This window comes from Chiroxiphia lanceolata, chromosome 18 (genome assembly GCF_009829145.1).
Source record: "Chiroxiphia lanceolata isolate bChiLan1 chromosome 18, bChiLan1.pri, whole genome shotgun sequence".
Taxonomy (NCBI): Eukaryota; Metazoa; Chordata; class Aves; order Passeriformes; family Pipridae; genus Chiroxiphia; species Chiroxiphia lanceolata.
In genome coordinates, this window is record NC_045654.1 from 5,498,840 (window position 1) to 5,523,005 (window position 24,166).

General features: G+C 39.6%; 1 protein-coding gene across 5 annotated transcripts in view; it reads right to left on the bottom strand.

The window, feature by feature from the left end:
• Positions 1-1,187: 1,187 nt before the first annotated feature.
• The window catches only part of CABIN1 (calcineurin binding protein 1), a 110,420-nt gene continuing 87,441 nt past the window's right edge, over positions 1,188-24,166 (bottom strand). For all 5 annotated transcript variants that reach the window (XM_032706000.1, XM_032705998.1, XM_032705999.1 and 2 more), the window contains exons 34-37: positions 16,439-16,730; positions 5,062-5,226; positions 3,074-3,300; positions 1,188-2,589 (exon numbers count right to left, since the gene is read on the bottom strand). In XM_032706000.1, coding sequence (XP_032561891.1) covers positions 2,446-2,589; positions 3,074-3,300; positions 5,062-5,226; positions 16,439-16,730 — 828 coding nt within the window. In that variant the 3' untranslated portion in view covers positions 1,188-2,445. The remainder of the gene's footprint in view (positions 2,590-3,073; positions 3,301-5,061; positions 5,227-16,438; positions 16,731-24,166) is intronic.

Consider the following 24,166-nt stretch of genomic DNA (forward strand, 5'->3'; position numbering starts at 1 on the left):
CAAATTCAGCTCTCTTTGCTGACAGAAACAGTTACACTTACTGTTCTAGCTTTCCTTAACCAGCAAAAATTTAAATCCTTCTCAAAAAGCAGGACTAGAAGCCAAAAGAAAACTCAAGACCAGGCATTTTAGGAAGCTCTGGAGAAAAAAAAAAAAAAGGCAAAAAGCTTAATGCCAAGGATCCTTAAGAATAACAAAAGAACTAATTTCAGCGATGGATTCAATTAAGAAAATGAAATGCTTTACACATCAAACCATGTTAAAGTGTGGACCTAAGAATTTAAATGTGATCTTTAAGTTAGCAATACACTTAAGAATATACATTAGCCAAAAAATCTGTGTAGTCTGTTCCATTTGAAAAAGCCCTATCCAGAACTACATCCTCACAGTTGTTTTCCATTTCTCATAAGAAGCTGATGTTTTCCTATGCTTTCTTTTAAAAAACCTGAAGATCATACTTGATTATCTAAAGCTCCCTCAGCCTTTTACCAGTCAATGACTGCACAGTATTCTATACACTTCAAATTAAAGAGCAAACACTGAAAATATATTACTACTGAAAACACGTTTGCTTTTACCATTCAGCTGCCTCACAGTTTTCCACATCAACTGCATTCACCTCACCTATTAAGAGAACAAATTACACAAACAGTTGCTAATACATCCAAAATGAACGTGCTCACTTGCTTATAAACTATATTTTGTTCAAAACAAAACCCCCAGAATATGAGAATAAACTTGCAATGCAAAGTTTGATGCTGCTTCTTTTTATCCACAGTCCATCTGCCATTCCTACAGTCAGGGAGATTAATCACTGTAATAGTGCATTAAGTGCTAGTTTGTACAGCCAAATATTCTATGTGATCCCGCTCCCCACGTGATGCCTTCCCCCTTGTGTTGTTCATCAGCATTCAAAGATACCAGGACGGGTGAAAAAGAATTCACATCATGTCTTGATGGGGAAGTGAACCTCTTGCAGGCAATCTTGGCAACACTGCTTATCTGGGTCCTGGGTCACACAGACCAAACCCACCCCAAGAGCTCTGGTAGTCTTCAGAAAACAAAGAGGCTTCCACCATGTCCCCCCAACCCCTTCTTTCTTATCCAAGAAATAAAAGGAAAGAGGAGTAGTACTCTCTTCAGAACCATGGCACCTTGTGCCCTCTCAAACAAACAAGAGACAACAGTACATTTCAACTTTATTAGAAAAAAACCCCAAAAGTTTATACAAAGCTCTGCATTTTACAGAAAACCAACCCCCCCAACCACAAAGAAATCCGACATTGCAAGCTGTATGCACTTCTGTTTTCATATACATACATATATATATGTACATACACATATATATATGTGTGTGTGGGCGCACGCGTGTGTATATATAGTGTGTGACGTATTTTTTTTTTGCATGGTTTGCATTCATTATTTTACAAAGTTAACATTCAGTAGAAAAAAAAAAAGAGGATCTTTGTTACCATTATTTTCTCATATAAATAACTGTGAGCAGTCCCTCTGCAGATAGATAAAAAACACCTTTTCGTGTCATTCTGTAAAAAACAGACATTACTGAAATGGTACTGAAATGGTACTGAAATCTTTCAAGTTTTTTTCAATACCACCATAAAAATATCATCTAGCCCCCAATTCAAAATGCTTGTCCAAGGCATTAGAAGAGAAAGGACTGTAAGACAATTCTGGAAAGATCAGTTCTTTAAGCCAACATTCAGGTAGATAATTTTTGCTGGACCTCATACATTGGTGCGAAATGAGCACAAACAGGAGACCAAGCTCTCTCTGTCTGCCTGGGAAAGCTGGTTCTTTTGTCCGTTGTCACTGAGTCAAATTCCAGCAAAACACCCAGCAGTGTGAAGGAGCTGACAGACTCTCAGCTCACCCTCCTTGCCCTATGACAAAGCTACAGACTTTCTTGATGCAATTATACCAGCTCAGTAAATTTTTCCTACTCCATTCACCTTAAAAGGAGCTGTTGGACTAATCATGGCATGGTTAGACAGACATCAGGTTGCTGAATTACTGGGAGAAAAACTTAGCCAGAGGGAAAAATGCAAGACAACTAAAAGGAAGAAAATGCTATAGAAAAGAGCTACTGAGTGACTCCCAAAGCTGTGGTTTGAAGAAGCAGGAACAGCAGAGAGATAGGAATTGCAGCACAAAACATCCTTGTGTTTACTGCAGTTAATGGTGACAGCGTGATCCAAGTTAATTAACTTCCTGGTAAACAATCAGTCTTTCCGTCAAGCACCATGATGGGGAGAAGATTTTGAAGGCAATACAAGTGGTTGTGGTGACAAAAAAGGTAATGAAAGTGAAGAACACAGTGATGCCAATTAAATGGAGAGTAATGCCAATGAAGATGTTTCAACTCCCAGAGATGCTGGTAACAAGAAGATGGTAATATGGTTGGTGTTGATGATGGCCAGAATTCATTCATATGTCCATGTAGTCATCATCTTCATCAGTATCACTTTCCAGTGAGGATTCCTGGCTTGAGGTCTCTAAGATTTCCAAAGCTGGCTGACAAAGGCTCTCCTTCTTTACATTCGCTGCAGACTGAGCAGACAAAATAGCAGACTGATCCCAAAAAGAGAGAGAGAGAATATATTGCTAAATAGTCAGGATAAACCCATGATCAAAGGGATAAAAGCCCACTGGTTGTTATTCCTTCACATTCAATAGCTCTCTTACTTCTATGAAAGATATGATATCCTAATGTGAAACAATATGACATTTACCAGAGGGCTTCCCCACAGTTAATGTTCTGGTAGCTTCCACTAACCTAAGAATTGTAATGGCTGCACTGGCTCACTCAGCCATCTTTGTAATTCCTTCCAATTCAGAAAAGGGATAAGGACTAGAATAGCTCTGATTTCACCCATGGCCAGTATTTCACCAATCCTTAAAAAACTGGCTCCTGCCAGTAACAGGTACCACCTTCCTCCACTACTTATACTGCCTCTGGTTATGAACTGCTGCTTCTTTCATACAAGTATTTTATTGAGGGGAGAATTAAGATAAAAACAATAATCTAAAAAAATTACTGTTTCCCTTTTATTACCTTTAATTTTTGCTTGGTCTCTTCTGAAATGCTGCCCTTTGGAGAAAGGAGGGTGGGAGTGGGTGGAGTGACAGTGATCTCAGGTGGAAATTTGGTGACAGATGAAGGTATGAAAAGCTTTGGCATGTTGGGCAGAACGCGAGTTTTTACTCGGGTGCCATCTGTCTTGTTCTGCTGACTTCCCAAAGTCTGTGAACTGGAGCTGAGTTCAGGCTTGGAACTGGAGGCTAAACAGAAAACAGTAAGAAAAAACATGTTAGAAAGTTATATAGGATTTCAGGTGTCAAAAGAAGAGGGAAGAGTTCATTGTCAGACATATGGCTGGTTCAAAAGGTCTTTTTTCAAGCCTTGCATAAATCAAAGCTTATAACCAGAAGAAATTGCCTCAAGATTGTATAATGACAACTGGAATAATAATTTAATAATTTAAAAATATCTTACTGGACAGCAGAAACTCAATCTGACCAAGACTGACAAGTGGCAGTGTAGCACTGACCCACCTGCATCTAGTTAGAAGACCACTACAAATACCATTCTCCCACTTGTTTCAGATACAATCATCTCATCTTCGCATTCTCTCTCTCTCTCTCTCTCCCTCCAATCTGTAATGCAACAAATAAAGCTCCTTAGCTTCAGTTTTGAGTCTTTATTTCTTCCACCACAGCGCTGCCTCTTGAGAGAGGAACGCCTCAACAATTTAAGAAGAATATATGGTAACACTCGTCAAAATTTCCTCATTACTCTCTTCAAATCCTGCCATAAAACCCTCTGTGGTGTGCTCATGCTGCTGTCTCCCACACTAGTTAGCATCATTTCCACATTATTCCCAAGTGTCTCAGCTTGTGGTCTTTACAGTCCAAACTTGCTCAGAGAGTTTGTTAAGTACATCTCACAAGAAGGATCCAGCCCTTCCCCAGGCACTATCACATTACAAAGTCATACATACACAACAATATCCAGGAGATGACAACATTTTCACATTAAAAATTGAAATTAAAACATATTCCTTACAGATAATGCTACTTCATACGGAGTCAAAATTATTTTTTAAGAAGCTGTATAAATGAAAACACCAGAGCCTTTCTCAGTCTGGTAACAATGACAAGTGCTCATATACATTTTTTCAGATACAGTATTGTCAAATCCAGCTCCAGCAGATTTCTGGAATGGACACAGCCAGTTATACACAGCAAAATAAAATGCCAGTTTCCTAATGCTACACCCTGAGAAACAAGCAGCAGTAGAACAAAGTACTAAGGGATGTAAAATTGAATTTTATGTTCTCAACTGTGCACAGGAATGCAAGAGCTGCCACAACAGATGAGGCACAGCTTTCCATCAAGGTCAGTGACCCATCTCCATGGACAGCCAATCCTTTGTGCCTCTCACAAATAAGGAAAACCAAGATACCCCAAACATGAATATCTAGATTATGCTTGCCTGAAATACCAGGTTTTACATTTTTTTCAATTAAAACACCAACTCCTACTTCTCTTGGGAGAGGGCAGAGGTGGGATAGAACACATTAACTGCTATAATGCTGGGTTTTATGATTACTCAGATTGAGCCAGGTTTTGTGAAAAATCGTTTCCTTCTGCTAAATATTCCAATAGTGTAATCCAAAGTGTTATCATACTGCCCCATGTAAGATTTCAATTAAAAGAAAAATTCTACTTTAAAGGATGCACAAACCACACTGCTTGATAGCCTGGTACTGGGAGGTTTTTTTACTTGGCTTTGCTGCCATGGTAATATTTAGCATGCGAGACATGCACCAAAGAGAATTACCATTAAGGGGTGACAAGGCACTTGCCCAGGAAGCTGGGACATGGCCAGGAATGCCTCTAAACTCTGGGAATACTTGGCTGGAAGGCAAGCAGAGAAACTGAGGAATATCAATCCCAACTATCCAATCGATCAATGCCTACAGATTGATCCACAGCTCACCACCCCATTTCAGAATTCCCTGAAGCACAGGAAGCTCATACCTGGGGTACAAACATGTCCTGAATTTGTGCTGGTCACGGACTCCACTTGCCAGCAAACAGGCTCTGGTGATGGTGCAACAGTAGCCATTTTCATCTGCTGACAAAGCCGTGACTCCTGCTGCTGAAATCCAAGCCCCTCCAAAGGCACTTCAAGCTCTTCTTCCTCTTTAGTAATGAAATATAATTCACAGATTAAGAGACATCCTGATCTCTCTCCTAAGCCTCAATCCTTTTGCTGTCTAACCAACTGGTAGAAAAAAATTTTTTAACCCTTGCTCTATTCTTCATTACATGACTGAGTGAAATTAAACACTGTGAAGCTGAGAAGGCAATACCAACTTTTTCATACTTGGTGCCATCAATTCAAGCTCTTGGAAAAACGTAAATGTCATTTAAAAAGCAAAAGAAAAAAACTTTGTGTATAACATTTTGTTATCTTTGCACATCTGCAAAAACATGTGCAACTGAGCATTTCCTTTGGAGATGGGAGGGTTGGAACACCTGCCACATGTGCAGAGCAAAATCCATCACCCTTAACGATGAGCCAGCTGTGATCAATGGGTCTCCCTCTGATCTACAATCACAGGTACATCCTACACTGACTTAGCTCACTGCTAAGTAAGATTAATTACTGTGAACACGGAATAACAGGGCCAAAGCCATTTTTCATGAAATCAATATCGAGTTCTACTGAATGCCCACATTTCACTGTACCTCCATAAATACATTATCCTAAAATTCCCACCTTCTGTATTCTAGAACTTGGGATGTTTGTGACTCTGAACCCATGTATGTGTGTGTACAATCTCATTATTATGTACCTACCAGCTGTGTTAAACCACCTTTCTTACACACTGAGCTGCATATTGTACATAACAGGAGTAATTTTCACTGAGCTACCAAGAGCTACTGGTGCCCTTTCTGGAAAGGGCAGACAAACAGCAGCAAGCCTTTCAAGGCTATAGTCACACAAACAAGCTTTTATTCTCTCCTAAAAATGAAGACATCCTTCAAAAACAACGGGCTGTCTAGTCTAATTTGAATCACCTTATATTCACACAGGCTAAGGTGTGCACAGGCAGCTATCACAGACCAGCAGATGCAATGGATATTCACAGTCTCACTTGCTCTGAAATTCTTTGTATGTCCATGCTCTAAAGTAATTTAGGATTTTGACAGTGCAATGTCTTAAAAAGGAACACATATTTTAATTTTTCCTCATTGGAAAAATGCTCCCACCCACTCAAGTGTTGAAAACACTTCTCCATCTTTACCAATATAGATAAGAACTTGGAATTTACCATGGTAATATTCTCCTGTATGAGAGTTCCCCTTGCAGAAACTGCTTAAGACAACATAACAGCTTAACATCAGATCAATGCAGTTTAAAAGATGCAACTTTTTAAAAGAATTAGACTTTCTATGGTTTTTGAATAACTTGTACAAAATAAAAGCTTACCAAAGCAGGCTGTAAGTTCTTTGATCCACTAATTTTCATTGGTAAAGAAAAGAACCCATCATCTAAACTTGTAGCTGAAAGCCCATATAAGCTTTAGGATAAATGAGATTGCTTGTAGAAAATTCTCCAATAGTTCCCGAAAAGGAAAGGTCACCCACTACAGCACAAATCACAGGCAGCTTCTGTTCTGTGATGTTCCACTCACTATCAAGCACAAAATGGAAAGGTCTAATGCAGAAGAATTCTCAGTACTCTCTTGCACATTTCTCTCTGGATACTTCAAAATACAGCATTGGAAGTAGGAAAATAATAGTTGCATCTGTACACGTATTAATAGACCAGATCAGCTTCAAAACAACACAGAAGGAAGTGCTCAGCTACAGGGATCTTGACTAGGAAAATCCTAATTCATTGTTTCCCTGCTGAAGAAGCAGAGGACAGTGAAGGATCACACTGGGTGTTGCCTGCCATTTACACCAGACACAGAAACCATTTAACCACACTGACAAAGTACAAGAGCCTGCAGGAAGGAGGATCAGCCCTAATGTGGCCTGAAGCCAATACACACATATCCCATTACACTGCCAGAGCCTGACGACAGGCTGTACTCCAAACCCAGAAGACTCCCACACCGAAATGGCTTCAAGACACTTGATCAAAAGATAGGAAGAAACACTACACCAACATTTGAAGAAAGGCAAGATGAAAATGATGATTTCTGAAGATTACTCTACAAGACAGCTAAGAAGTCAACTGCTTTTTAACTTACTCCAACACGCCAGAATCACAGTCTTAAGTATCTCGGGTAAGTACTAACAGAATCTTTCTTATCCACTTATTAACCAAGAATACAAACCAGCAATTAACTTAGCAGGTACAAAACTATATACAAATAAACTGCAAATCCTACAGACTCAGCTGTACTGCTAACAGAGAGCAGTTTTGTAAGTACTAAACTACATTAGGGACTTATTAGTTCACAATTCAGAATAAGAGCTGTGATTTGCATTATTGTTTAACGACAAAACTCTACCTCTTATGCTGATTACAATATTTGTTTAATTGTAAGATAGATCATTGCTTAAATTGATTTGCTGTACTTTATTTTAACCAAATTATGCCCCACTGACAAAAGCTCTTTTGAGCAGCCTATTGCTAGGAAGATGCTACAAGACTGCTGTCAGTCCATATTCTTTAATCTCCACCTTCCATATCATATTTTTGTTAAGTTTTCAAGATGCACTTTTATAGTGTAGTAAAATTAGATTTAAATTTGAATAAAACTATTTGTCAGCCATTTTTAATGTAGAAGTACATGAAAATGAAAAGGTAGGAGTCTGGCACACTAAGTGTGTATTTCTATCACTGCACTTCTGCAAACAACACTTGTTAATATTCTATTAGGCTGTGCCTTTCAGTACATGAGAAATCAAGAACCACTGCCTGTTAATCAATCCCTTGCTGTCAGAGATGTTAAATACAGTCACAGAATTCTATCCCCTGATTGGGTCATACACTGAATTCTTTCTGGACTACAATTTTAATTTTTTTTTTTAAATAAATCACTTCAGTAGCCTTGCTTCTAAGTTAAAAATAAAGTTAACGAACAAAATATTTTTTAGAAATCTTGAAAAAAAAAAAAAGAAAAAGTTATTGCAGGGATATGTATCACAACTGATACTATTCATACTTTTATACTGCATAGATATTTGTTCTATTTTTTTTCATTACAGACAAAAAGGTCAAAACAGAGAAGGACAATAAAAAAGACATATACAATTGGATCTCTTTATTATTTGTCTAAAACAAATTTCTGAAGAGAATATCTTGATATTTGTCTTGAAGAAGATGCTGTTATAGCCCCGAACATTATGTCCTAGTTCTTCTAATAAAAACTTTCCCCAGGGAGGTAAAGACTCCACTAACTCATGAGCCACAATATTCTGCACAAGTACAAGAACACAAGAATATAAGTGCAGCATATTCTGAAGGTGTTCAGAAGCTCAGATTTAATATCAGTTAATAAATCTTTTGGTATTACCCAGTACTTGTACTGTCCTGGCAGGTTTTCAAACACTAGCTCTACAAATCCAGGTTAAAATAAATTCAGTTTCTGAAGACATAATATGCAACAGACACTTGTCTCTAGGCTGAGGACAGGACAGGTACTGTACTCTGGAGACCCATTTAGCACTCTCACCTTACAACACAACACACAGAAATTAAGCACACAGAGAAAAGCACAGATTTGCAATGCACATCACTGTTGATATTGAAAAGTTCATCTCCAATCGAGCTGCATTACAAGGATTTTTTTTAGCCTTCCCTCTCCCAACGACTGCCTAAATACACACAAAATAGTACACGCAGAGAAAGAGGGACATCATACCTTTCAACATCTCCCTGCTTTAGTGAGGAAGAAACAAGCTGACAACAATTCAGTGCAACAACCTACTCCAGCTTTCCTCTCCAACCTCTTCCCACTTGTTGCCAGGGCAACCAGTGTTTGCAGATGCCTATAGCGGGCGCTGGGTTCATGACTTCATCACAGTTAATATCCTCTCCCCGTCTCTCTTTATACACAGAATATACTACATACATACATCCCCGCACTATAAACACACAGGTTATACAATCCTGCAACCGTTTTTATACTGAGACCGTTCACTTTGCTGTTCTGAGGTATCTAAAAGGAGAACTAGCACTGGCAAAACTAATCACTTGGAAATTTGCAGATGTGGAGAAAGTTTAAAAGCAGTAGTGCTGTAACCAGTAAACAGCTGCTCTGGTCTCTCTGCACTGAACACTTAATCATTTGATTTCATCATGCTGTCAGGTATGAGAGACATTAACATTAATGTTATAAAACATTTTATGTGGAATTTTAAAAAAAATCCTTTAGTCATGCACTTAAACCTCTTACATGACAACTGGAAGACAAGCCTAGAAAATGTGACTAGCACCTGGAAAAAAATGTCTTCCAGTTTCTGACAGAAGCAGTTTGAAGTATTACAGCACGGATATGTTAAGTAACACACAGTGCATGCACAAAGCCCCATTTCATTATATGAAAGAGGAAGGAGCTGAGCTTTGAACTCCAGGACTGAATACTAACATGGTTTCAAAAAACAAAATACAAAGAGAAACGAACAGGCAACAACCTGAAGTGCTTAAGTAAAGCACTTGCACTACTTGCCTTCACCTCTCTGCAAAACACCTTCCCCAGCAGCTCTGTGTCAAGAAAAAAAGTCTGAAAATACATCAGTATGATTTAGCAGATCAGTACTACCTTGCCATCCAACCACTTCAAAAGAGAAAGGATTGAATTCTGTGTCCCTACAGACTCTAGAAAATGCTTATCTTTCTAGTCCCAGTAACAACTGGTTTACTCTGTATTTTACTTGCCACCCAGCAATTGCTCTCAGAACTCATTTACCATACAATGTGGAGACTTTTTTCATGGTGATGGAAACAGGTCTGATCCTTTGCTCCCTGACATACTGGAGTATGTATCTTAGACATTTCCAAAGAATAGTACTAATGTGAAAACAATTCATTTTCTGTATTCCATCTGCCTTGCCCTCCAGCTGGGAATTAATACAGCTTTTTTCCCCACACAGCAGTTGCAAAGGCCATGGAAAGCTTGAATTTGAAGGAGCTCAGAGTTTCCTCATAAACTGTGCTACTAAGTCCATGGAAAGACTGCACTGGAACACAGGTTGGTTCAGTAAACACAGTGAAGGATGCTGACCAACAGAAACAATGGGAATATCAGCCATGAGGCACCACACCACAGCAAGCAGCGAGACTACCTAGCTCATCACAGGATGTGGCAGGTATATTTGATAGCCTTTCCTTACACATTTTCTTTCTCTAAATTAATTCCAAATATCCTGCCATGAAATTTATTTCTAAAAAACCACCACCGAGTTATAGCTGTAGAAATAAGTATTTGAACTTGAAATGCCAAATTCAGGAAATTACACTCAAAGCCAACACAAAGTCGTATGTTAAAAATTAAGCATCAGAGTACTTTTGGCAGTGAAAAGCTGCAGAACACAAGTTCTATTGCCCTCTGAAAGGAGAGAAATTCAAGCAGTCTGGTGAACAGAAGTTCTCACTGCAATAGCATGGCACACTGCTATATTTATCACTAGGGTCCTGAGCAGGGAGAGGGTACTGTACAATTATATGAGACATACCCCAAAATGCCTCCTAATACTGAGCTCAGCTGTCACAGAACAACATTAATGAGATTAAAACAGAATGCTGCTGTGAAAGTGCTTCCTGAAAATAGTCCCTGGCCCATATTAACTCCCAAGCTACCAGGTTCCTCTAACAATCACACTGGGGCCAGTCTAACAGCACAGACAGTGGAATTCCTGTGTCCAAAAACATTTCCTGCCACCACTAAGTGTCCTAGAGGTGCAGAAAGCTGGCATGCATGCTGGTAAAGAAAGGCCCTGAAGTTCAATAATAAATTTCCTTCTCTTGTTCTTTTAAGCAAAACAAACCTTCAATTTAAAAGAACAAACAATGGGCCTAGATCCAAAAGGCAACACTTTGATAGTCAACTATGTGAACTTTCAAATGGCACCATAAAAACACAGCTAATTGATATCTGTGTTTAGTATCTGACTCAGCAAGCACACATCACTTGGAGAGCACCACAGAGCAGCACCTGTGGATAGAACAGTCACTCATTTGCAGTCTACTGCTTCTGAATTTTCTGTACTAGTTATCACAAAAGCCGTAAGACCTTTCCTTCACCATCAATATTTCACCCTCCTCTGCCCTGAGAGCCAGCTAAGCATGATGAAATTAGCAAAAGCAGCTGGTAGAAAAATCTCTTAAATTAATATAATGGCACCCCACAATTTTCTAAGACTTTTGTAAGCAATGCAATACCTGTGCAGAAGGCTTACAACTACAGCTCTCTTCAGTCTTCCTTTGTGCAGGAACATATGTAAATTTTATGCCACTGACAGCAATCTAAAACTAGTGAAACTGAAACATATTGTAACCATTTTACCCTGTTCTTTTACAAAAGGTCTCCAAAAAATGTGTCTCATTAGTGCAAGGCATCCACAGGCCAGTGACTCCCCAGGATTTTCAGAGGAATCCTGAGGGTGCACAGGGCTAGAGAGCCTTTCAGACCACAAACCTGCTCTAACTGCACTAAACCCCTGGCTTCACAACATAACAAGTCACATTTGGCCAGCTGCCACCCCTGTCCTATTTGTTCTCACTGACCCAACACAGGTACATAAAAATGACAACAGTTTTAATGTCTAAGGATTTTCTGCAGAACATTGGACTGAATAAATAAAACTTAAGAAATCTGAAGTGTAGAGATCAGAAACAGACATTAAGTGTACTGAAAAACTCTTCTGGAATGACTTTGTTTCAACAGAAGGCAAATCAGCACACTTAGAAAGGGAAGAGAAAGACATGACTGCCTGGTACTGCCTGAGCACTCAGCAAAAAGGAATTAAGAAGTCATTCACAAACAGGAAACCCCTGCTGGCATTCAGCAGGTGAACTTGTTTTCAGAGTGCACCTATTGTGAAAAATAAAAAGCCTCAAGAAAAGCAGGGATCAGACAAGGGGAAGTGAAAATACCAACGCTGAGGAGGCCGAAGCAGCAAGAGATCAGAGAGATCAAATGCAGAGCTCGCTTGAGGCAGCCTCGGTGATTTCTGTTAATGACTCTGCAGCTGCTAACAGGTGGGCAGGTATGGTGGGATGGTAGCAATGGTGTGGGGCTGCAAGTATTTAAAGAAGAGTTTTTAAAGCCTTCGAAACTGAGGAAGACAGCTATCAAAAAACCAGGACAAGTCGACACTGGAAATGAAGGAGAAAGTAACGAAAGTAAGATGCATACAAGTGACACAATAAAACAGAGTAGAACATGTGCACTTAAGAGAGAACCTTCATGCCAGGAAACTGCAATATGGCTTGTATGAGGCCACAGGTCCTTGGCCAGCTTAACTTGTTCTGTGTTTCAGCTTTTTTGTGCCATCTGTCGAGAAGAATTCTGTGCTATAAAGCATAATTTAGAACTTGGCAGAAAAAACAAGGTAAGACACTGATTGCAATTAAGAGGGTTGAATATTACAGTCATTTAAAAGTTACCTGAAAGTTTGAATTGAAATGCACAGTCAAAATAAGACATGGCCAACAGGGCCAAATACCTTCGGGCATTTTGCGTAAGCAGGAAGTTCTCAGTACACAGAACTAGAGGCTCTTAAAATCTGTGTTTGTCTTCAGAAATTTATGACAAGCAAACTGGGGAGACACTGAGATCAGTATGCAGTTAAGCTCAACTAAAGATGGCAACCTACAATCTCCACTCTTTCATTCCGAGAGAAACAGGAATTGTGGATGCCCACTGATGTGTGGGTATCCAGAAGCTGTGAGGAATCCAGGTGAACCCTTGTGCCACGCACTGTTTTAGTACAAAGACAGATGCTGTCAATGCAATGCTGACATTCTCTGTACTAATGCCTTATGTAAACGGCCTCAGTCTTCTGAGAACTCACCACCAAGCCTAAGGTCGTGTATCAGTTGTTAAATAAACTAAGTCCCAGAGTTCTGGGAAAAAGACACTCCTTACACCTGAAAGCATTCTTATGACTCCAGCACCCAGTTAGCCTACAGGATGTCATATTCCAATATTGTTACTGAATTCTTAGGACTTCTCACTTCAAAAACCCTCTTTAATTGGAACATCTGTCTTTCAGAGAGTCTGCTGCTGCCCACGCACACTTAAACAATTTAATTTCATTGCCTGCCATACAATAGTCTACACACCTTTCCACACAACTGTCCTCACTTGCATTTATTTCTTGTGCTTCTGAAACTTTAGAAGTTCTACAGGTTGAACTACATTTACACCTCTACTTGCCCTGTTGTGCCTAGGTAACAAACATGTGAAATTACAGCAGGATATTCACATGGCTTATGGAGTGCCACTTCCCTGCACAAAACAAAGAACTGTCTTCCCTAGCTCTGAATTTCTTAGTTTGGACAGCTATATCATGACCTTGCTTTTATATTGAAATGCTTAGGCCTTAAATGGGCAAAAATTTAATAGTGGGGGAGTGTTACTCTTCTACTCTGATTTTGTATTCCAACTTGCTAGATAACTGGCTTTAAACAAAACAAAGAACTTTAAATAATTCCAAGTACAAAAGCCTTCTCTTCTTCTGGTATCAGAAGTCAAATACGAACGTTTTACTGTTCATTCCTTATCAGAATAAGGACAGTGAAGAGGAAGAAAATGTCAAGATTTTTCAGCAATTTAGGACAGTATAATACTGGAACACCGTGACAGGCTGGAGGGAGTTTACCTTAATTGTCCTATTTTAGTTTCTCCAGAGAAAATTTTAGGCTGAGCCACAGAGGCAAATAGTCCTAAGTACATTTATGCCTAAATGTAGGAAACTACCACTATCATCACTCTGCTGCTGGACTCCATCATGCTGTATTTTGTAGTCATGTTAGTCATGTACTAGATAAAATCTCAGTAAAATATTTACATAAGAAATGAGTGGCATAGCATCAACATTGCTTGGAAAACCATTCCTTCTTCTGGGTGAAATCACAGAAAATGAGAGCAGCTAATACTCTCTGATGTGGAATACTTTCACATGAACCAATAGATACAGGAGGAGGTGATGAGACAAAAAAGATGAAAACAGTTTGCTCCAAAAATGGGAGGAGTTTTTACACAAACAGAACTAACGGAAGGCAGATGAATAAAGGGTTGTAACAGAATTATAAATAATTCTTTTTAGAGGAGGGACATGTAAAGGTAGGAGAACTAAAAAGACATAAGGACACAGCAGTAATTGGTGTCTCTCTCAGCTAGAGAAAAGACCTGCCAGGTAGGTCTGAGAGCCAGAAAGCCAGATATAACACAGGCATTCAGCTTTGCAGAGAGACCCTCTTGATCTTCAGACAGTTTCAGGAGTGTAATTCTGGCAGCTAACCCTTCCATGTCCCTCAACCAAGATGATGTATAGAAAGCACGAAAGAAGAAAGAAAAATATGTAACTCTACAACCCTAACAAAGCTCAGGAAGTCAAAAGATTCAAATAAATGTTCTAATCACTGTGATGTGGCCTGGGGAGCTGCACGTCAGAAATGCTCGGGAGTTTTGTTTGAAAGCCAAAAGAATGCCTGAGTTCCTATCTGCATTGTCATTCCTACACCACTCTCCTTAGTAAGTGTATAACAACTTCACAGAGGATTAATTTTTTCCTCCCCTTTTGTCTAGGCACAAATCTGAATTAGTCCTTGTTGAACAAGCTTGCCAGGATATCTAATGGCACCATGAAACTCCATTCTTTAGCTTCACAAGGACAGTAACAAATGTGGTTTATACATTGACTAAGCCATTCCTTCCTTATCACTCCCCTTTTCTTTCTTCCCCTCCCAAGACAATCTCTCCTAGGAATTGTGAAAAAGGAAAACTGGATTTTTATAATACAACTGCTAATACTAGATGTTAAATTTCAATTTTGTCCTGTACTCAGAGATTAGCAAATTGGGAAAACCTATTTCTCCCTACTTTTCTCTCCACTGCGGATGAATTCAGACTATGTGCATTCAGATGCCAAGGCTGATTACATATAGAAAGAAATGAAATACCAGAAGTATAGAGACAGTATAGAGACTTCAGAAAGTCATAATTCCAGACTAACGAAACATCCCATCTCACATATGTGGACACTATTTCCACTGTATCTTCATCCATCACTTTCCACAATACCTGTTCTCTATATGGTTCATTCATAAGTTTTATCTGGGCTCCCATGACTCTGTCTATGGCATTTGGTGAGTAGTGCTAGAGCCCAGGCTTGTGAACAGATGGAGAGAGCACAGGCAGCAGCAGATGCTTTTTCAGACAGTGTTTCTGCAAAGGTTGCAAGTACAGGCTATGGCAGGTGCTCTGCCACCTCAATGTGCACCACATCCCACAAATGTGCACAACCACCTCTTCTGGGCACCCAAGGCAAGTCTGAAATTGGGTCTAATCTTACTTTGTTCCCCAAAATGGATCAGTACTGCCCTGCACAGAGACTTTTTGGCTGCTAAAAAGCCAGCCTGCCATGACAGCAGTAAAGCAAACCACAGCATTCTAATTTGATTCTTTCCTCATCTAGAGAACTGCATAGGACCAATTACATAACACAGCCATAAACAAATCACACAATCGTGCTATGGAATAAATAACATTTGTTGGGTTTCTTCAATCCTTTCCTGTGCTCTAACCTGGCAACATAACCACACCAGGGCTATAAATAATATATTCCCAACATTCTAGTCCTGTCAGATGCTTCTTTTCTCAAATGTGAAGACTAATAGTGATGATAAACTAGCTTTATGAACCACGTAGAATCTTGTTCATCAGTGTTATATATCTCCACACATATATGCAGGGCAGTGAGAACTGTGCAGCTAATTATGTTAATCAGGCACTTCTAAGACAGATGTAGGTTGCCCAGCAATTTATTTCAATGGTAATCACTTTAAAATACCTTAAATCTTTTAAGAAGTTAAAAGGCCTAGATCCTCAACCCTTTGAAGAAAGCAAAACAATTTCAATTTTAATGCTGCTAGAGACTTAAATTCTCTAAAACAGATGAATATTTTTAGGCTGCTATTCCATGATTCCACATACAAATTACACTGAGAGTGATGACTCTTTTAATCTATCCTACAAATTAACGTATGTATTAATTATTTAGGTGTACCCATTTCAGGACCAAGACAAAAATCTCTGTGTAGCCTTTTGAATGTGGTCTAGGGATCAGAAAATGGGCCAGAATCAGAACTGGGGCACTAACTCACCATGTGGCCTTGGGAAACTGAGTAGAGGGGGCCAAAACGTTGTGTCTCCCTGAGACTTACCACGGACAATCTCACTCATGCTGGGGGCAGCCTCTGCAGTTTGACTTCGGAGGTGCTCAGTGTCCCTGTGTGACTCCTGGGATGGAGGTACTGAAGATGCTGAGGAGGAAGAGGATGAAGAAGAGGAGGCTGGTTTGGATTTGGAATGCAGGTCGTTCAGTCTCAGGAGGTTTTCAGGAGTCACAGTGTCTGCATTCACTGGGGCAGGATGCAGTGTGGCCGGTGCTACTGGGAAGAAGCTCTCTCTGTTGTCCTTCGTATGCTTTGGGGTTGTGGGGGCTTCTCCTGTGGACTACATTAAAAAAAGGAGGGCAGGCAGAGACAGTGAGGAAACATCAGTAATTCTGCATGTTCTACCTGCTTCAGTGACTGCTGCAAGCAGCACATTTTACAGACAGCAAATACTCTCTCTAAAGTGGAAATAATATAATAGTGACTCAATCACTATTATAAAGAAATCTTTTCTCCTTTATGGATTATTTTGCTGTTCTTTATGGTCTGTTTATCAAACTAGCACCTTAACACTTATCCACACTCACATTTACAAAGTTTTATTTAACACATCCCTCGCAACAAAACACACTTTTCTGAACTCTGTAATTAAGCATGAGTTACAATCTCCTATAAACAGAAACACATTTATTTCATTTAAAAATATGTTGACAAATGCTTGACCAGAACAAACAGATCTGCAGTGCTTTAGGAGACTTTGCAAATTACAACAAGAAATAATTCTTAGCGAATGATGTGAGAAGAAATGGAGAAAGCAGAAAAACATATCTGCTTGTAAAATAAGCAATAAGCCTAACCCCAAATCATAAATTCCTGGTAACTGCAGAACTGAATAACACTGGTGTCCAATTGGAACAGGCTCAGGGAGAGCTGCTGCCTGTGCAGACGTAGGAGTGGCACCAAGAGCAACGCTCTTCTCCAAAGCCAGTGCTAAAAATTTAATACAGTGTCATTTATTATATAGACAGAAGGTAGAAGGGGGACATAAATTCACCAAAGAAGGGAAAAAAAGTATCCATAAAATGAGTATCTTCTCTATAATTGTTATCAGTAATCAAATAAAGTATTCTTGCCTGTGAGGCCACAGAAAGCATTTATTTCACGCTCTTTGCAGTCTTCATTTAATGGAAACTTATTGGACCGTAAAGGATACGGTTGAATGGAATTCTCAGATGTTTAATTGTCTGTCTCATACCTCTACCATAAAAAAAAACCCCTCACTTTAACCATAGTGATAGAGTATGAATGTTTGAAATAGAAACAGAGTTCTGCTGGCAAATGTAAAATCAAATTGGGCCCTAATGTCCTAGATGACCAAAGATTTATTACAATGCCAGAAGAGTCAGTAGTATTTCACTGACAGAACAGAGCAACTTCCAGCTCGAGAAAATGCATATTTAAAATTCAAAGGTGGGAAGAACACAAGTACTTTTTTTTTTTAATAATTGGTGGAATGTATTTTTGAAGTTCCTGAACTTGATTAATCAATCTCTAAAAAGCATACAATTAAAACCTGCCAGATTCTATGTGTACACAAAAAAAAATAAAATACAGCAGCTATATTCACAACAATTACCATACTAGATCAGAAAAAGGTCTATTCTGCCTCTGAAAGCTGCAAGTTTCTGAAGCTTAAAGCATCAGTCCCAAAATTAAAGGTCTCCACATACAAATGGGATCACACAAACCTGATATAAATTAAACTGCAGAAGAAAGCCTTAAGCCAGAAGTGAGATCACTAGAGGAAATGTTTTCAGCTGTGATTTGAAGGGAAAACCTTCACACCCATTGCTTCATTAACTTGCATGATACATGATGTAGAACCTGACATATCTGTGCTTGTATTACATCCAAAATTTCTTCATGAGAAACACATGAAGGTAATAATACTTAGGTACACAGATGTTAAAAATATATCTGCATTTCAAACTGCACTTCTGTAAAAATGCACAGCTATTTCCAGACAGAAAGAGGACACTCGGAAAGTAAGTCAGCAGTACTTGGCTGGTACTCAGGAGAAAAATGATTAGGGAGAGAAAGAGCTCAAGACCATGGAGTAACTCCTGCTGGAGGGGACCTCTGGAGGTCTCCAGTCCAACCTCCTGCTCAAAGCTGAGCTGACTCCACAGTTGGATCAACCAAATTCCAAACTCTGCCAGGGACGGACATTTGAAAGCCTCCCCAGGCCCCTGTTCCAGTGTTTTACCACCTTCACAGTGAACACTTCTTTCCAATTACTTCATCCAAATTTCTCTTGCTGCAACTTTAAATGGTGCCTCTTGTCTGGTTCCTTCCTTTCTTCTGCAGACCGCGATTCCATAACCCCACCCTCCATTACTCTTCTCACCAGGATGAAGCATCTCAGCTCTCTCTGACCTCACAGCTGTAAGGACACATGGTTGACCTGCGTCCAACCTCTTGCCCAGGGCTCCAAATCTTTTCTGGCAGAGCTGTTCCCCTGTCAGGCTGCACAGGGATCATTCTGCTCCAGGTGCAGGACTCTGAATTTCTCTTTGAATCTTCAGGTAGTTCCTGTCAATGTAATCCTCATCTACTGGATTCCCTGGAATGGCAGGTAGCTCAGCTTTCTGGTACACTGACCACGCCCTCCAAGTTGGTATCACTCAATACATCCCATCATCTAAGGCATCAGTGAGGTCAACTAACCAACACACATTTAACTAGGCAGTGGAGGCAGGGACAAACACAGAAAGGCCATCTTGTCAGTTGTAGATGATCAAGCACAGAGAGAGAAAAGGTCGAGATTGAAACAACCCCTACTGTTATAAAAAGATGGAACCAAACTCATATTTAATTTCTCTCAAAATGAAGATGCTGTATCGGGGGCAAGAAAAATAAACCAGTTTTTACTTTGGATCAGTTCCCCCACGTGAAGTTGTGGCTTGGGCAGGACTTTTTTTTTTTTCCAGAAAAATCAGCCTACCTCATAATAAGAGAAACATTTTATTTGCACAAAACAATAAAGCTGAAAATAACGTGATGTTTTTGTCTCAGTAAAACCATGACCAAAAATTCTAATGTGTAGTCAAAAAGTGCAGCCTTATACGAAAGAAAGACAACAAAGAAGATTGTTGTGTCTATGGCTTTAAAAGGAACCTTCCAGATGCGACCTGGCGAAGAGCTGTGTAAGGCTGCTGCAAACAGACAGGTTCTTTTCAACCCAATGAAAACAGAGACCTTGGGAAGAGAAAATAAAAATCCTCTCAATGACTTTCTTTTCTCAAAAGAGGAGGTGAAATAAAAAAGGAAGAGAAAGCTTCCTTTAAATTAAGAGCTAAGTATTAAAAAACCCACCGTTGGCTACTGTGCATTCTGCAACTCACAGAGCCCAAAGAAAAGGGATTTAAACCTGTTTCCTATGTTTTACTGGACTCAGAAACTGAAGACCACCCAAAAGTTGTAAGCACAAAGCTCAGATGAGCACCACAGTGAGGCACACATTGTTTAAAAGATTTTGGTTTTAGTGAAGGGGCAAGAATTCCAGCACCCCTGAGCAGTAAGTGATGCTACTCACAAAGCCCAGGTCAGGCCAATGTCACCAACTATACTGCTCAAGACTTATGGGGCCACATTTCATCATCCTGCAGGAAAACACAGGACCCTGTAACACCACAGCTGAGAAATAAACCCAGAAAAACTCATTGCAGGAAGTCTTGGATTTATCAGCAGCCCTTCATGTTCATCTATTTCTACTGCTAAACCAGCAGCAAAGCATATTTTTTTTCCACAGACATACTGTAGGAAATTGAGAGGCAGTGACAATCCATTACCAGTGTTTCATGTGGTTTCTCATTAGGAGATTATTTTTTAATTTTTACTTTGCTGTGGCACTAAGTCATAACCTAAGTCAGAACTTTTCCTTTCCCCTCTCCAATCCACCTCACCATGCTCAGTGTCTTTGTTACTACCACTATTATAAAGTGGATTTAGTCATCAAGAGGAAACGAATTTTTTCTTACATTGATGAGGATGTTACTTACAGAACAAGTGCATATAACTGACCTAAAATGAAAACTCTTATCTGCCTTCTTTCTGTCTTTCATTGTAATTACAGGTTCATCTAGTCAAGACTGGACTTCCTTCTAGATTTAAAAAAAAAATATAGATGAGGTACTGAAGGGTATGCAGTACTACTTTTCCATTGACTGCTATACTACCAAAGTGGATGGAAGAAACATTTCAGGCTTATTAATATCCAAATGATGTGTCATAGATGGTCCATTGCTTCAATAAAGACCCATTATCTTATTTGCTCTTCTTCAAAAAATTAGCAAAAATGTTCCTTATTTTGAAGAATGTATAAAGGTGAAATTTAAATGAACAATTAGGGTGCATGTCTGTGTAAATTTTGACTATTTCTGACCTATACAGGTTACAAAATCAGGCTCCTCATTTGTTAGAACTTTGACTATTTTAGAAGACTCCTCAAAGAGTTCATTTAACTTCAGGGAAGCTACGGACAAAGCCTTCCCGTGTTGAAAGCTGAGACAAAAAGAAGTGAGGGAAATGCTGGAAAGCCAGCACTGGGACACCCTTCCACCAATAAAAGTATCAGCAAAAGTGCAAAATTTTTTCACAGAAGTTAGTGGAAAAACAGCTCCCTATAGTTTCCCAGTGAGGCATTTCAGTAGTGAGACGACAGCAGTAACAAAGAGAAATTGTGCATTAAGATAAAGCATAAGAAAAATTTTACTTTGTAGCCTATCTGTGAAGTCATAAACCAGATAACCTGACCAAGGGTTTCTTTTTACCACACTTACTGTTTTTTCAAAACACATTTTGAAAAACAAAGAAATCCTGCAGCAACCTTGCTGCTCCTGCTCCTGGAAGGGCTCACTGCCCTGAGGCTGTGGGAAAAAGTAACAACCAAATGTTCCAAAGAAAGGGAAAGTGATGGTTTTCCCAACAGAATTTTCCTAAGGAAAGATGCTGGCACTGCAACTGTTATATAACATCTTCTTGCCTTTTTTTTTTTAATTATTCCCATGCCTGAGTTTAGCACAGTAGTAGGACTGAAGTCAGAATCCACCTCACAAAAAGGTGTGCCTTTGTAGAAGGATTACCAGCACATCCCCACAAAACCTGGGAGCTGTCACACAAACTGGGTGAACAATATGCTGGCCACATTTCACAGTATTACCACTCCAACTGCTGCTCAGTATTGTGTTTTAATTAAACTATATCTATTAATTCTTTTTTCCCCTCTCAATCTCTCTACAGCAGTATTTGAAAGAAATCTTATTTGGAAGTTTTCTTCCAGGTACATTAGAAATAGTAGCAGTATCCATAATCCAGATTCTGGAGAACCTTGAATTTCCTAAGACTAGAGTTTTATATACAGAAAATAACAAAGGCTTAAATACATATGACTGACCTGCACTCTAGCCTAAGTAAATATCCCATTTACACAAATACATGCAAGGGCTCAATGTCCTGCTCTACACAGGCAGCCATACTCCAGCAACGCTTCCATACACAAAAACCTCATTATTGGGCCAAGAGAGATCAGGTAGCAGGACGAAAAATATTAATATACAAAGTAAAAGATAAAAAGTGTCTGTTCTTTCCTTCATGTTCACTTAATGATTGCTTTCTGCAGGAGACAGAAGGAGGAGAGCTGTTAATTATATCAAGAATACACCTCCAGGATAGAGTGAGAGGGGGATGCCATGGCAACTGGCAAATGCAACAGTGAACAAAATGGTCACCCTTTGGTAGGAGACCATGAAAGAGCTCGTCCTTTTGTCCCCCCCATCCCCACCTCCTCCTTCCCCCTCCTTTCTTGTCATCTTTGCTGCATTAATAAAGCACACAGACAACTCAGGAAAAACAACTTTTTCTGTAAGCAGTCTCTGACGTCTTGATGTGCAGGAAGAAAAGATGAAAATTAGCAGCATGTGGGTGGAACAAAAAGGGGGAGAAAACACATGAGGTAGAACTAGAGATGATTATTTTCTAATTATTTAATATTTTCCCGATCTCCTCCCATCCCCAGCAAAGTGCCTTTACAGAAGGCTTTTAGCTGTTTCCTGAAGAGAACAGCTTGGTGGTTTGTTGCTTTGTGGGGGTTTCTTCTAATGTGAGAATTCGAGAAGAAAACGCTCTAGACACCCAAGGCAGTTCAAACAAGTCACTCTCAAGTTTCTTCCTTGAAGAAAAAAGCCTAAAAGCCCGTGTCACTGCAGTGCTGACAGCATTCCACAGCAGAAAGGGAAAAAAATCCATGGGAGTGCCCTCTAGCTTCACTCACAGAAGACAATTTTTTCCTGTTCCAAGTAAAATGTCACATTCACTGTAAGGTCCAACTCAGGGACTGTACTATCACTAGACTGATGCTCCAGAGTCAATCTGAGCACCTCTGATGTTGTGTGTGGTTTCAGTTGTAGTCCCTGTACAGCAAACCCATCACTCATGATCCCCTAAAATTCTCCAGTACGAGGCTGTGGATTAAGACAACTCATTGCCAGCACTGGGAAGAGGCAAACACTGGTGCAAGGAGAATATAAGACCCCAGTTACCTGTTTTGGAACTAGAGAGAGGCAGTGAGAGCAGCACTAAACCAGCACCTTCCCTTAGGAAATACTGCTTTTATATTACAGAAGCAGCAAAACTTTATAAAACCTGGGATCATGCTGGCAGCCCACAAGGAGCCTGAAAGGCACAACTCCTTTGCATAACCTGATTGTGCCTCTGTGTTTATAATAAAATTTACTTGTTTTGATTCTGGAGGCAGCTTCTTCATGAAGCCTCATGTTTAATTGGACCTGACATTGAAATCTGCCGATGAGTTTTGACTGTAGGTTTAGAGAAAGAAATGGGGAAAGCACTCGGAGTTTGGCACCAGCCAGTGGGAGAAGGTGGTCATGGATGTGTTACTTCGGAAGAGGTGAGTGAAGCAAAAGGTGAAAGGGAGGATTTGATCAGTCACAACAGAGCAGGGAGAGCTCAAGGTTTGGCAGCTGGAGCAGGAAAGGGCAGCTGAAAATTTCTTTTCTCTTCCTCACACTTCAGGGATGGAGTTGGTCCCAGAACAAGGATTTTTTGGCTAAGGCAGCAGTGAGTCTGAAATAACTCAGCAATGTTGAAATAGCCCCTTCTCATGACATTTAGATGATATACTATACCATGAGGAGCCAATAGAAGTTTCAGCTCCTACAATGCTACCCATTACTAAGGCTTTCTACACACAGTCCCGTATTCTCAAGGGTCACAACACAGGACCAGAGACTTAATGGCATTTTGGAACTTTGCCTTTGAATGCTCTTGTATTTTTAGAGATGTTAAATCCAGCCCTGTGTGCAACATTGATGTCTGCAATGTTTTAAGCTATTTGTTTTATACAAATTCAGTTCCCAGGATTAGAGATACCCTAACACAAAATTACAGAGTTTTATCTGTCGTGACTTTCAACATGGGTGAAAGCTTTAATTTTAGTAATATGGCATTCAATATTAAGTCCACAATAACAAAAATACCTTTTCAAATTGCAAGTCCAGGAAAAAAAGAAGAGAGATGGGTTCTTTGACTGAAGTATCTCCACATGAATTTACAGAATATTCTGTGCACCACAAAAATTCATTGTACCTTGTGCTGCAATAACTTTACCATGTCAATATGTCCTAACAGCATAAAATGAAGAATTTAATAGGACCAATTTTAGGCAGCCAGTGGAAAGTCTTATTAGAAAATCTCTAA